Source organism: Stegodyphus dumicola, chromosome 4 (genome assembly GCF_044657685.1).
Source record: "Stegodyphus dumicola isolate Sdum_Otavi_A_Nest chromosome 4, ASM4465768v1".
Taxonomy (NCBI): Eukaryota; Metazoa; Arthropoda; class Arachnida; order Araneae; family Eresidae; genus Stegodyphus; species Stegodyphus dumicola.
In genome coordinates, this window is record NC_140771.1 from 106,395,723 (window position 1) to 106,409,876 (window position 14,154).

Below are 14,154 nucleotides of genomic sequence, written 5' to 3' on the forward strand. Positions count from 1 at the left end.
AATCAATATCATTTTTATCACTGCCTATGGATTGATTTTGTAGGCAGCAGATGTCTGAAAGTCGCAAATAGGAATTTCTATTAATCAAAAGAAAAATCGCTGCTAAGGTACACATACTTTTTGTCGGTTACAGCCGAAAACATCGCGGAGAAAACAACGCAAGGCAAAAACGTCGTGCTACAAAACATCGTGGGAGAAAACATCGCAGTCCTAAAACATCGTCGTCGGAAATAAAGCGGTTCAAAAACTTTGCAGTTTAAAAACATCGTTGTCGAAAATGTCGCGGTAAAAAATAAAGTATCTACAAATCATCACATGACGATAACATCGCAGATATGCTTTTTTCAGACATGCTTTTCGCAGACATTCTTTAATAACTGTAAATTTATGTTCCCATAATGTTTGTGAGTGCAAGATGGAAAGAAGGATAATTTTTACTTTCATATTTTTTTATTAACTAATAAATTTTTGCTGAGAAAATAAGAAGGAAACTTAAGCATAGAAAACTAATGCAACTTATAGCACTTAATGGAATTTTAAACCGACATAGTTAACTAACAAAGGCCATTAATAAATAATTTTTGTAATGCTTTTACTGGTAATTTTTTATGAAAAGTATAAGCTATAAGTTGCATTTAATTATCTATATTTAAGTTTCCTTCTTACTTTTTCAGCAACTTAAAAAATTGTGAAAGTAAAAATTATCCTTCTTTACATCTTGCGCTCACAAATCATTATGGGAATATCCATTTCCAATTATTAAAACCTGGAAAAAAAAAAAAAAAATGTCTGCGATGTTATCGTCATGCGAGGATTTGTAGATACTTCATTTTTTACCACGATATTTTCAATGACGATGTTTTTAAACTGCGAAGTTTTTGAACCGCTTTATTTTCGACGACGATGTTTTGTACCATGATGTTTTAGAACTGCGATGTTTTGTAGCACGACGTTTTCTCCTTGCGTTGTTTTCTCCGCGACGTTTTTGCCGCGATGTTATCGGCGGACACCTTTTTGTCGAACATTATATTATCCACTTCTAGATTTTGTTATTAAAAATAGTAATAATAACAATTTAAATTAAAAAAATACTCTTAAAACTTTTCTTTCCCCCTCTGGTGATATGCAGGTCTGGATATTGGATGCTTAGATAACTGTTCTACACATACAAACTCCAAACATTATTCAAACTGAAAAATGCTAGAAATTTTCTAAAAATAAAAATTACTAAACCCATACAGAATAAATGTTGTCTAATTTTATTTAAATTTAAAATAGAATATTTTATGAACCTGAATTTAAAAATAAAGCAGAGCAAAAGAAAATTAAGCAAAATAACTTTTTCATCTGACTATTTACGTCACATGATTTATTCCACATTCAAAAAGAAGAGAATATTCTATGGATAGATTATAACCCATATTTTATTTAAAAATTCAAATTTATTTTAAAATCAGATTTGAAGTTCCACATGTTTCCAGTGGCTGATATTTAAATTTCTTTAGGGAATTCAAAAGGGAAAAAAAATGGCCTATAGAAGATTGTTGTATTTTGATTATCAAAACCTACCCAAAAAGTTCAGTCTGTATATGACCTCGGCAATAAATCAAAAGTTCTCAAAGTATTTCATTAACCATCCAATCATTATGGGTTTAGCCTTGAAATTTCAAAATTCCTCAAAATGTCAAGAATAAATGGTATTTTCTTGGTTATAATTAAAAACTCTGACTTTGTACCTTGTTTCCTTTTCTTCCAAAATATATCCAACTGGAAGTCAGGTACATTAAAAGCTAGCAAAAATTTTATGAGTAATGAATAAGAGTGATACCCTTCTAGATTGAATTTTATATCCACAATGCTGAAAAGGGTTAAAGTTACATGAAAAAGTAAAATTCCATACATTTATTAAACTGACACTATTACAAGCAAATTAGTACCACAAGATTTTCATGGTATTGCAATTTTCATAAATAGTTAGGAACTAGAAAACAATTTTTTCTTCTTACAAATATGCTTCGACAAAGGTGTTGCAGGGACACTTTGTGATGGGGCTCCAGGAACTGTGAAACTACGAAGAGGATGTTGGAGACCAGATTGCTTCTTACTTAAAGTATTGGAATTGCTCTGCTCAGGATTCTCATGTACAGATGAAATAAATGTTACTGAATGACTGGCATCTGAGACTATATTGTCTGTCTCGTATGAAGAGCCTGGACACTGTGAAACCTCTGCAACTTGTGGAGGAGGTGGTGGTTCACCTACAATAGTCAAATATGAAAAAAAATTACATGTTAAAAAAGTATTAGTTCGCAAATATTCAAATGGAAAGAATCTACAACTCAATAGTTACAAGAAATTTTATGGAGAATCTGCGGCACAATTTAAAAACTATTTAATTAAATTTTTTTTTAAATGTACTCTTAGCCACAGTTTCCCAATTTTAAAATTGACATTAATCATTTCAAATTATTTTAGATTTTTTACAAAACACAAGTTTTTTTAACTTCAAAATTGCCTGGATAAGTTATAATTTATTTTAATTAATTATTATGTCTAGCAATCTCAACAGCATTTGCAAGTTTTGGAAGTCCTTTTTTCAACCTAAAACGTTTTGTTTTATATATATATGAGAAAAAGGATCAAAATATATATGCATGGAGAGAAGGGGGAACTTATTTTTCTGAGTAAGACACTATATCATGTATCTTGTACTAAATTTATTTAAGTAACTGTTATGTTTATTAAAGCAACTTTTAAATCCAGCAGCTAAAAACAATTTGCTGTTTTAAAATTTTATAAAAAAGTACGAAATACTTCAATAGCTGGAATATTTCTGAGAAGTTAAAGGTAAATTTAATTTTACATTCTATAAATTATGACATTCAAAGACTGATCTGCATAAATTTTTTTTTATATATAATTCTAAATACTGGCCGACACAACAGAAAAAAATAAATAAATAAATAAAAAAATTAAAAAGCTAGCAACACAGGAAGATAATCTTCTGTTAATAATCTTAATACTTTTTGTTAAATGAAATAATACACTGGTGTACAAAACATAACGGGTGTTCCTTTTGCATAACTCCACAACAAATCATCTGAGAGACATGAAATTCAGAAACGACAGAGAGCATTTTGTATTCAAACTATGACGAAAGCAAAGTTGTGCAAAAACAAATACAATGCATACAGTGTGGAATCAAACAAAAAGAGGCTTTATTGAACTCGCAGTATCATTACACATGAATGTCTGTACAAGAGGAACAACAACAAGCAGATGTTCCTTAGAGATATGCCCTCAAGTTGTTTCACACCATCTTCATACTCAGTACCACACTGTCCAACACATCTTGAGGTAAGAGTGCCCATTCAAGGCCATCTTGATGACAGAAGGCCGAATCCAAAGGAGTTCTCCCCGCATGTGACGTCATGAATGAGGGCAATCATACTAAGGCCATCTTCAAACAGTATGAGTGAAAACAGATTGTGCGATTAAGCTAGAAATTATGTAGCATTAACTATGCCTTAACTATATTAAATTTAACTTTTAGCAAGATGTATTGAAAGTTTTTTTACTAGCACACTTTAAAGTTTTCCTTTAATTAATTCTGTTTGGCCTTTGGAATTAGTTCGTGATACAAAACAAACACTTTTATAATAAATATAAGCTAAAGAGATTCTTCCCCCCATATTTATCCATATTCTAATCATTCTTATTACATATGCCATAACACTCATGTTAAATATTATAATAATCCAGTAAATTTCTTTTGTATCTTTCATTTTCAAACCATGCATCAAACACGAATCTCATAATGCTTTATTAGAATAATTCCTTCTTCTAATTTTGACAAGAATAATAATATTAAAAAAAAAAAAAAAAAAATATTGAGCTCAAGCTTTTATACTTATTTTGTACACTCACTAAGCTTAAACAGGGGTTTATTAATAATTAAAGTCTACAGCATATTAATTAATATAGCATTCAATAATTCATTGTAATACTTTTTTAGTTATTAATTTTTTAGTTATTTAATTACGGTGCATAATTGAATTAAGGTGTTAATTGAATTTTTACAGATGCCATGAAAATGTAGCATTCCGGGATGCAAATTAAATTACTATCCATATGAACAGCATATTCCAATGTTTAAGTTTCTCAAAGGTGAACTACTGTGTAAAACATGGATTGATAAAATTAATAGGAAAGATTTTGTACCAGGATCATGTTTGTTTGCATGAATGCTTTTGTTTGCATTTTGACGGACGTTTTATCATAAGAGATGATAAAGCGACACGACCTGATGGGACAGTTTTAACACTTCAAAGAAAAGTGCCAGTTTTATCAAAAGATGCATATCCGACTATTTTTTGCGGTCAACATAAATATTTATCTTGTCCTTTACCACAAAAGTGAAAGACACTAGAAGACAGGACAAGAGAAATAAAGGAATGGTGTGAAATTAAAGAAAACTGTGTGCTGCAGAGAACATTGCCTCCTTTTAGAAATTTTTGAAACTTTACAACAATAAATTATCAAATACAAGGGCAATAATGAAAACATCTGATTATATACTTTTTTTGCATACTGAGATGCATTATGCCCAGCAGTGATGCATCATTTAAAGTCGAGCATGATTCAACTGTTTCAGTTTTTCATGAAAGTTTAAACACAACAAATGTTTTAATGGCTTTTGGGAAAACATCTACTATGTAATAAATGATCAAAATTTGAAAACCTCTCAAATCATTTGTACAGTTATAAGAAAACATAAAAAATAGTCGAAGAAATGCTGGATTTGGCAACAAACTCTTCAGAAGTGTTCTGAAAATACATCAGAACAAATTATGATATACGATTAAATATTTTACGGAAAAAAAATTTCATTATTGAAAGCTAAACGCCCAACTTACACAGCTGAAATGATGACATGAAACTACACATCATTTTACAGCAGTCCTACATGTTATTCTTGAATATGAGAAAGCTCATCCTTGATTTTATGGCATCCTTTCTACTTAAAAAAGTTAACATTAAATGTTGCGTACTTAAGAGATAAATACTTTTGCATTTAACCTTGTTGTCCAGGGTTAAATGCAAAGTACCGTAATTTCGCACGTATAGTTCGCACGCAAGATTTTATATAAAAAAAATTTCAAAAATCGTCAGATAGTCCGCGGACTATACGTCCGAAATTACGTTTTTTTAATATGGCAATATTCCCATGCTTTTTAAACACATCCTTTGTTTGCGCCAATTTCTCACCGCTTTCTCGTCCACTTCAAAATAACGGGGTAAAATCCAAAAATGATCCAAAGAACGTCTATATATATACTATGCACTATATACTATGTGTGTATATACATAGTATGTATACTATATATGTAGTATATACTATGTTAAACTATATATATATTTTTTTAAATGACCCGTTAACTACTCATCGTATATGTCCCGTTTTTACTGCTCATCATAAAGTCGCCAAAAGTAGCCAAATCCCGCGTGCACCGAATACTAGGATTAAACCAATAACGGCCCGCTTCTCTATTTCCATCTTTTTCCCAGCGATGTTTCATCAACGTTATCGAAGATGAAAGACAAAATACTGTGCAACGTGCTATACTCGTCATAAGTGGTAATGAAATGTGACCTTCGACCCCACTCACTCGGTGTTGCCAAACCACCGCGTAAACGAATCACACTTTTTTTTTTTTTGTACTCCAGGTACTTGCTATTATGGCTCCTAAAAACCGAGCTGATGCATCAATTACTCTTCCCCCTCCCGGCAGTTGCACTAAAGCAGTGCGAAGGATACTGGGATACAAGACTTTGGTTGCGCTAAGTGAGTGTTCATACAAGACTTTCTTTGGCTCATATCCCGGCATCGCTTGATGCACCAGCTTGGATTTTAGGAGCTCTACTTGCTACTACTCATTCGTTCTGCACTATGCTCTATGATTTACTATCGATACGATACATACGAATATTTTCTTGGAATCTTGCGCTTTTTTTATATTTGATCATCGGCAGTTCACGACAGCGTGTTTTTTAAATTTCAATGATTTTAACCGTGAACAACCAGCGTATTATCCGCACTGGTGGATAGTCCGCAGCTTCAAAACTTCGCATTTTAAACACAGATAGTCCGCGGACTATACGCGCGAAATTACGATACTTATCTCATAAATATTCACAACTACGAAATCATGAAAAGGTTAGTAATCTTTTACTTGATGAGATTCGTATTAAACTTACTATTGCATGTAAGAATGGTAAAATTAAAGGTTTGTCTTGTGCAGATGTGCCTCAAAAAGTTCAAACCATTATGATTTCTTGAATCTTATCTTCAAATAAAGAAGATGTTGCAATGTTTCCTGTCCATAATCTCAACCAAACGATTTAAAAATTCAGACTTTACAGGTGTTATAATTTTTTCATGATTGTGGCTTCGAGGTTGTTTCCATAATTTCTGACAACAACCAGGTTAAACATAAATGCTATGGAATAGTCATATGGTGTCTGCTATTGAAAATTAATTTTATTTGGGAAAAAAACAGATTTTTTTCACTGTTTAATTTAGTTAATTAAATGTATAAGGAATAATAGGTTGAACCAAACTGAAACCAATCAAACCATTTTTTAATGATACAGATAATAAGCTGTATTATGCAAGGCTATTGCATTTGAAACAATTATATACTATAGAGCAGCACCATTCTACACAAATAGCTCCAACACTTTTGAAAAAAGTATTATATCTAACCTCATTAGAAAGGCAAAATGTTTCTACTGCCGCTAAACATTTTGATGAAAAGACTGTTGTAGCAGTTAGGGTTTCCCTTAGTTCAATTAACAAATAATTCAAATTTTTGATAATAATGATCATTTTAAAAAACAAACAAAACCCCAGAAATTTAAAAATCAATACTTATTGACACATTAATTTAATATTGGTAATTTTGAGTATCTTGTTGAAGACATTTCAGTGAGTATTTAAATTTATGAAATAAATGTTTGGTTATGAAAATGAGTTTTTCTTAATTACTGCAAATTTTTACATTGAACATTTTTCTATATGAGTCTATGAAAAACAATAGCAAAATGAATCAATATGTCAAAAGCTATGTGTAAATCAAATAATGAAGAAATGGAAATCATTTATATCCCTATGTTCCCAGATTAATTTAAAAGTAACATATTTTTATCTTAAAATTATCTGATATAAACAATTAAATGTAAATATTGATAAATCTTATATCTAAGAGATACATAACTCTCTCTTGAATGTTAGTCTCTTTGACTTGACGTGAAATATTAATATTTGCAGCTCTCAAATTTCTGGCTACGATTTTTTTTACATGAGACAGCAAAAACATAGTTTCTGGTATTGCTTGCAAAATGTAAGTGAAAATATTTAGTTTTGAATGCTAGTCACACTGTTGTTAAAAATTTGATATAATATTCATTCTAATTAGTTTAAAACTATTTGAGTTTTCAGTGTTTAATGCTATTAAACTACATATAATGGTACTTAACCAAAGATATATTACTGTACAGAATGTCATTGATTAGCAAGCAAAAATTAATATTATTTGAGAAACTCCTCTCAGATGCAATCCTGCTGTCTAAGTGTAAAAGATCAGTAATCCATTCTTCAGTATTTTTCTTAAATATTGTTTATAGGAAGAGAAGAATATATTTGTTTCTCATATATTACCAGGAAAAGAAAGATCATTTTGGCTGACCGCCCTTGGCTGTGACGTCACCAAATGTTAGCATCGGCATTCTCCCATTAAGATGGCCTTCACCCATTCCTCAATCAGCATCCAATTTCAGTTGTTGGGTATTCCCTGGGAGATGTAATTGTGCTGCAAGGCATCTCCCCAAAGCATCCCACACATGTTCAATGGGATTTAAATCAGGGGAGTAATGCAGGCCAATCTATTCAAGTGATATCTTCACTTTCTAGTAGTTTCTGAACAGCAGGAGTCCAGTGTAGCCGTACACTGTCATCCTTAAAAATGCAGTTTGCTCCAATGGCACCTCAGAATAGATGCGCACGGGGAAGGATCACCTCAACAACAGCGATTCTCTGGTTACAGAACCTCTGTCGAAAATATGGAGCTCTGTCTGCCCATTCAGCATAATGCCTCCCTAGACAAGAACTCTAGGACCACCATAACGGTCTCTTTTTGTGATGTTACTTGGATGAAAGCGTGTCAGAGAATCGCTTGCGACTCCAAAACGACTCTCATCCATAAAGAGGACATGATTAAATTTATAAGACTTCCAGATTTTGTACTCCTTGCACCATTCTAAACGGTGGTGCCGACCGCCAACTTTCAAAGGGATGCAGCATTCAGAATGGCAGGTAAGCAGGCCACCTTTCTGAAAGCGTCTGTACACAGTAAACCGTGACACTTGTCACCCCATTGCTGTACACAGTTGCTGAGCTATGAAGTTTGCTGACTGGTTTTCGGCTCTTTTCACCTGCAGGATGATATATAGATTATCCACTGAAGTTTTTTTCTAGAGCGGCCACCATCAACCTTTTTAACTGCTGTACCTATAGTTTGAAAGGCTCTCCAAGCAAGCAAAATGACACTTTTGTTGATTCCAAACTCTCTGGCTACACTGGTCACATTACACCACTCCTCCAGCTTCCCAATCATTCTTCCACATACGAAGTCATTCAGGTGATTTCTTCTATCCATATTTCACGAAAGAACTAACTTGCAGCGAATGTCTTTAATTGTGTCTCCGTCCTTCCTTTTATTGTAGTCTTGAGCTGACCGCACACATTTTGCATACGCTCACGTCGCTTGTGACATTTTGTTCCTGACATCTGCATATGCATGACCTTTCTACTGAATTGCGTGTTCATTGCACTGATTGCATAAACTTCTTTTCCACAATTTCATGGATATCTGATTAAAATTTACATTGCTGCTTAAGCTTTGCACACCAGTGTATATAATTCCGACTTGAAAGCATAAACAATATCATCAAAACAACAAAAAGATCAACTTTATTAACAAAAAGAACATTTTTTAAAAACAAAAAAATAACATACCTAGCTGATGTCCATCATGAATAATAGGATTTCTGTTAATGTTGTACTGTGTTCGAGGATATAGAGGTCGTCCCAAACTATTAGTTCCCAGATCATAACTATTTTGATTTAATCCACTACTTGAACAGGTTATGACAGATGCTGTAAAAGCAAATACAAGCAAAATAATTATAAAAACAATTTCTATCAATACTAAAGCTAAATGAATTAGAAATTAACATTTAAAACTACTTTTTTCATTAAAAATGAGTCTACAAAAAAGCAGGAAGAGATTTCTTTTTCTGTATTATAACTAATAATGAATTTAATAATCAAAAATATAACCAGTATTCTCTATTTGGACGTTTATTATCAAACCATATGCAAGTAACCACAAGCTTTCTTGTAATTTTTATATCGGTTTTCATGTCAAAATAATATGTTCAAGCAGCTGATTTTGCTCGCATTCTTCAAGAATTATCTGATGAAGAAAAAGGACGACAAGGATGTGAGAATAATAGCAATCTGAGTGAGGAAAATACAGATATAAATAATATCAGCACTGAATCTGAACAATAAAGTTCAGATGATGACAGTACTAATGATAAAGAAAAAAGGAATGATGATGATATATTCTATGTTAGTAAGGATAAAACTTCTAAGTGGCAAAAACAGAAACATGCAAACTGCTCAAAGATGAATAAAATGAATATTGTGAGCGTTACCTGGCATAAAACACCAAGCCAAGGATATAAATGATGAAATGGGAACAATTTTGAAAATAGTTGATGTAAATATGCTTGATGAAATTTTGGAATGTACAAATAAATGTATAAGTTTACTAAAAGGCAAAATACTCCAGAGATAGAGACTGCACTGTTACCCGAGTGGAAATGATGGCCTACTTTAGATTTTTATATATGATAGGAATAAAAAAAGGACACCATCTAAATGCAAAAGACTTGTTCTCAAGTGATGGCATTGGAACTGAAATAACAAGAGCTGTGATGAGCTGCAAGAGATTTTTATTTGTGACAAGTTGTCTTCGATTCTATAATAAATGAACAGGACAGATGAATATTAAAAGTAGCTTAGATTTTAAAATATAACTATTAAATAGTAAATTTTAAAATTTCTATAATAAAATACATCATTATTTTTTCACCTGACTCATATAAGCGTTTAAAAATAATTTATTATCATTTGAATGTGACATCATTTGTATTTTGTAATAATAAGGTTAATATTTTACGTTTTAACAAAATTTATTATCAATATTCACTCATCATTTTTTGTGCCAAAAACGGTAAAATAGATGTAAAAAATAGATGTCGTAGATGTAAAAATAGATGTAGGTAAAATAGATGTCGTGAGCGTGCGCTCATGTAAAATTGCTAAGCGTGCGTGCTGGAAGGTTAAGCAAAACTATACCTATATACATTGGAAAAAAACTATTCACCTTGTCAGAATCCGTATTTCAAAATTACATGACAAAACTACAAAAATTAGCATTCTAAAGATGCTTAGAATATTATATACTTGACAAAGAGAAGTTATCACTAAACATTTTTTTGTATTTTGTAAAATATTAATATTTAATAATTGAAGATATCATAACATGAAAAAGAAAGATTTTAAAATGAAATACAGTGAAATCTTGGTTTACAAACTTAATTATTCCTCAAGATAATTTATCATCTGAAAAATCTACAAATAAAAACAATTTTTTCCAAAAGCAATTAATGTAAAAGAAGTCAATTCATTCTTGGATCCCAAATGATTGCTCAGAAAAGAGTATTTTGTATGTAAGGTTATAATGCAAAATCAAAGGAAACCATTAAATATAACACATACACAATATTTAACACAATACCAAATATATAAAAAACAGGAAAATTTTAACTAAATTTGACCACATTTCTACAAAGGACAGTTTACGGTTTATGTAAAACACAGTGAATAATCCTAAAGTACAAAACCTTACAGCTTGAAAGGAAAATTATATAACATTAAAATACCAGATAGTTGATGCCTTTCTGTCTTTTTCCCTCTTCTATTTCTTTTCTCTCAAAATCACTAGCCTCAAATTGAGAATCCTTGAGTTTTGTCCCATTAAAAATTTGCCTGTGTGATTACTGCTTATCAGGAGAGAACCTTTGGTCAAATTCCGTGGATTAAATAAACAGAAACATTTTTCCTTCCGACTTCTTCTGAAGACACTTCCACCACTGCACTAATTGTCTTTCAGAATATCATTTGTTCTTGGCTTACTTGTTCATATTTTGAGACATCATTATCATTAAAGACATCTTTCATTTGGAAAATTTATTTGTGAATCTATTTTTTCATGATCCAAGGCATCTGTGAATTAAGATTCCACTGCAGAGTTTATTCTTAATCCGCCACTGATCTTATTTTAAATATTTACACAGTACTCAAATTTCTAAAACTAAAATTAGTAAATAAATAAATAAAAACCAATATCAGAACTCTCAAGAACAGGCTGTATGTAGCTGATACTTGATGTTTTCTTTGAAATTTACATGTATTTAAATATAAATGTCAAACTCTGACTTTTTTTAATGAGCTCTTACTTTCTGTTTTCATTACATTAGTTATAAAAGTTAGACAGGAAAGATATTTCAATACTCACTGTCGTTCATAAGTGGTTTTTGGTGATCAAGTGATATTTTTATTGGTGTAGCCCTAATGGGACGACACTTGACAACACATTTATCTGCATTAGGCAGTAGATCATCATTTATAGAATCTAAGATTGTGCAAGAAGAAATTAAAATAAAGCAAAAAAAAAATAAAAAGTGAAAACAAACATAAAGTGCATAATAAAAGATATAAATATAATTAAATAGTTTATAGCTTACTGTTTTAAATATAACTGTTGTAAAGTTTTTAAATAAACACTGGATTAAATAACTGAAATACATATAAGTATGGACAGAACAAACTACAAGTTAAAAAACACAAGGAATCAACAAAAAGGGAAACAATAAAAATTTCAGAAAAGTAAAAAATATCTGAAAAAAGTTACAATAGTTTAAATGCTCTTAAAGAAGATATATTATAGAAAACAGCCTCCTTTTAACCACAAAGCTAAGCTTTTTTTTCCCCCCTTTCAAATGCTTTCATTTAAGCCTTCTTTGGGATTGGTTAACTCCATCGCCATTCAACAGTCTCATCACCAAGAACGATGCCCAGCTACTGAAATTACACCCACATAAAAGAAAAATACACATATATATCCAAGTTTAATGCAAGAATGAATCCTCCACTCTTTGATTTCAAAGCTAACAGTCAGCATAAACTAAACACTAGAACATTCAGGCAGTACAAAAGCAAAACATGCAAAGATTACTAAAGAAAGTACCCCTCAAAGTAAAAGCATATTTTTATCCTTTATTTCAAATATAAGAAGTGAGTGTATCATCATCATTTCTTAATTATAACTTCTGGGAATATGAAACAAAAGATGACACGAGAGATTTCTACCCACACATTAAGGATAATGGCAACTTTAGTAAAGAACTGTTTCATACTGAATCACACTCTAGCAGTTTCTCCCATCCTCAGTTCTTCATGCATACAGTTTTGCCTTCTTCAACTTCATGTATATATAGATATATATAAAAGATGGGTATATACTGTCATCTGAATGCAGAACCTTTCCTCTTTACCAAATTTGAAAAAAGTTTTTTATTACATTAGACCCAAGCTAACAAAATATGTATAATATGATGCTCAACACTTATGTCATGATTCATATACTCTAGCAACAGAGTCAATTACATTATTTTTATTAACTATATTTATTAACTCTCAGATACAATTTAAATGCAGACTAATTTTTAACATTCACTTATGAACACAGAATTGCATATATATATAATAATAATAATTTATTTCCTAAACAATATTGATTAATTGATTATATTATCTTCTAAGTTTAATTAAAGTAGAATTATTTTAAAAGAGTGAATCCATACTAGTAAGTTATATTTTGAAAGATGTTTTGAAGTAACTTGAAAGTAAAATGTTAATAATGTTTTAACAGGGACTGGAATTAAATCATGAAGAACAAAATTTCAATTGTAAAAGGAAAAATTAAATTAAAAGCAAGTAATCATTGTCATTGATCAGAAATTAGTTGACTTTTCAAGGGGAACAAACCAACTCCCGTTCAATGAACATTAATTAATAAATAAATACGTAAATACGAAGGTGTTTCATCTTTACTCAAGTAATAAGGTTAAGCCAAACCGGCAATTCTAGTCAAGCCAAATATTTCCACGAATAGAAGGGATTATGAATCAATGCTGAAACTCAAAGAACTTATTCCTATGAAGCATTTAAGCCAATTCAATTTTGAGTGAAAAGCAATTTCTGTAGAGAAATCCAAATAAACTCGAGTAACCGTCCCCGACACCCCCGTGTTTATGCATTTGAGTTCTATATTATTTGTAAAAATTAAACATTGGAAATTGTCATTATGAAAAAGAATTCAAAGTATAAAGTTGAAATAAATATAGAAGATTACAAAATAAGATAAATAATGCAAACTTTGTAAAAACAAATCAAAAATATAAAAGTAAAAAATATAATAATAACAGTGAATGTACATGAAGATATAAAGGCCAGAAAAAGTATTAAGTAACTTAAACTTGTTTTCACACTAAATGAATTTAAGATCATACAACATTATATATATATACAGTTTCAAAAGAATAAATTGAGTTTAATTAAAAAATTAAATTTAAATACATATTTAATTAAATATTCTTTGCACCATTGTATAAAGTTGAAATAAATATAGAAGATTACAAAATAAGATAAATAATGCAAACTTTGTAAAAACAAATCAAAAATATAAAAGTAAAAAATATAATAATAACAGTGAATGTACATGAAGATATAAAGGCCAGAAAAAGTATTAAGTAACTTAAACTTGTTTTCACACTAAATGAATTTAAGATCATACAATATTATATATATATACATTGTTTCAAAAGAATAAATTGAGTTTAATTAAAAAATTAAATTTAAATACATATTTAATTAAATATTCTTTGCACCATTGCTGCAAG

The 14,154-nt window shown here is 30.5% G+C and overlaps 1 protein-coding gene across 3 annotated transcripts in view; it reads right to left on the reverse strand.

Moving 5' to 3' along the window:
* LOC118198766 (neogenin-like) overlaps window positions 1-14,154 on the reverse strand; it is a 284,128-nt gene that overhangs the window by 23,199 nt on the left and 246,775 nt on the right. For 2 of the 3 annotated variants that reach the window (XM_085815315.1, XM_085815314.1), the window contains exons 22-24: window positions 11,709-11,825; window positions 9,077-9,217; window positions 2,007-2,258 (exon numbers count right to left, since the gene is read on the reverse strand). In XM_085815315.1, coding sequence (XP_085671441.1) covers window positions 2,007-2,258; window positions 9,077-9,217; window positions 11,709-11,825 — 510 coding nt within the window. The remainder of the gene's footprint in view (window positions 1-2,006; window positions 2,259-9,076; window positions 9,218-11,708; window positions 11,826-14,154) is intronic. The other variant, XM_085815317.1, reaches the window with a different exon arrangement.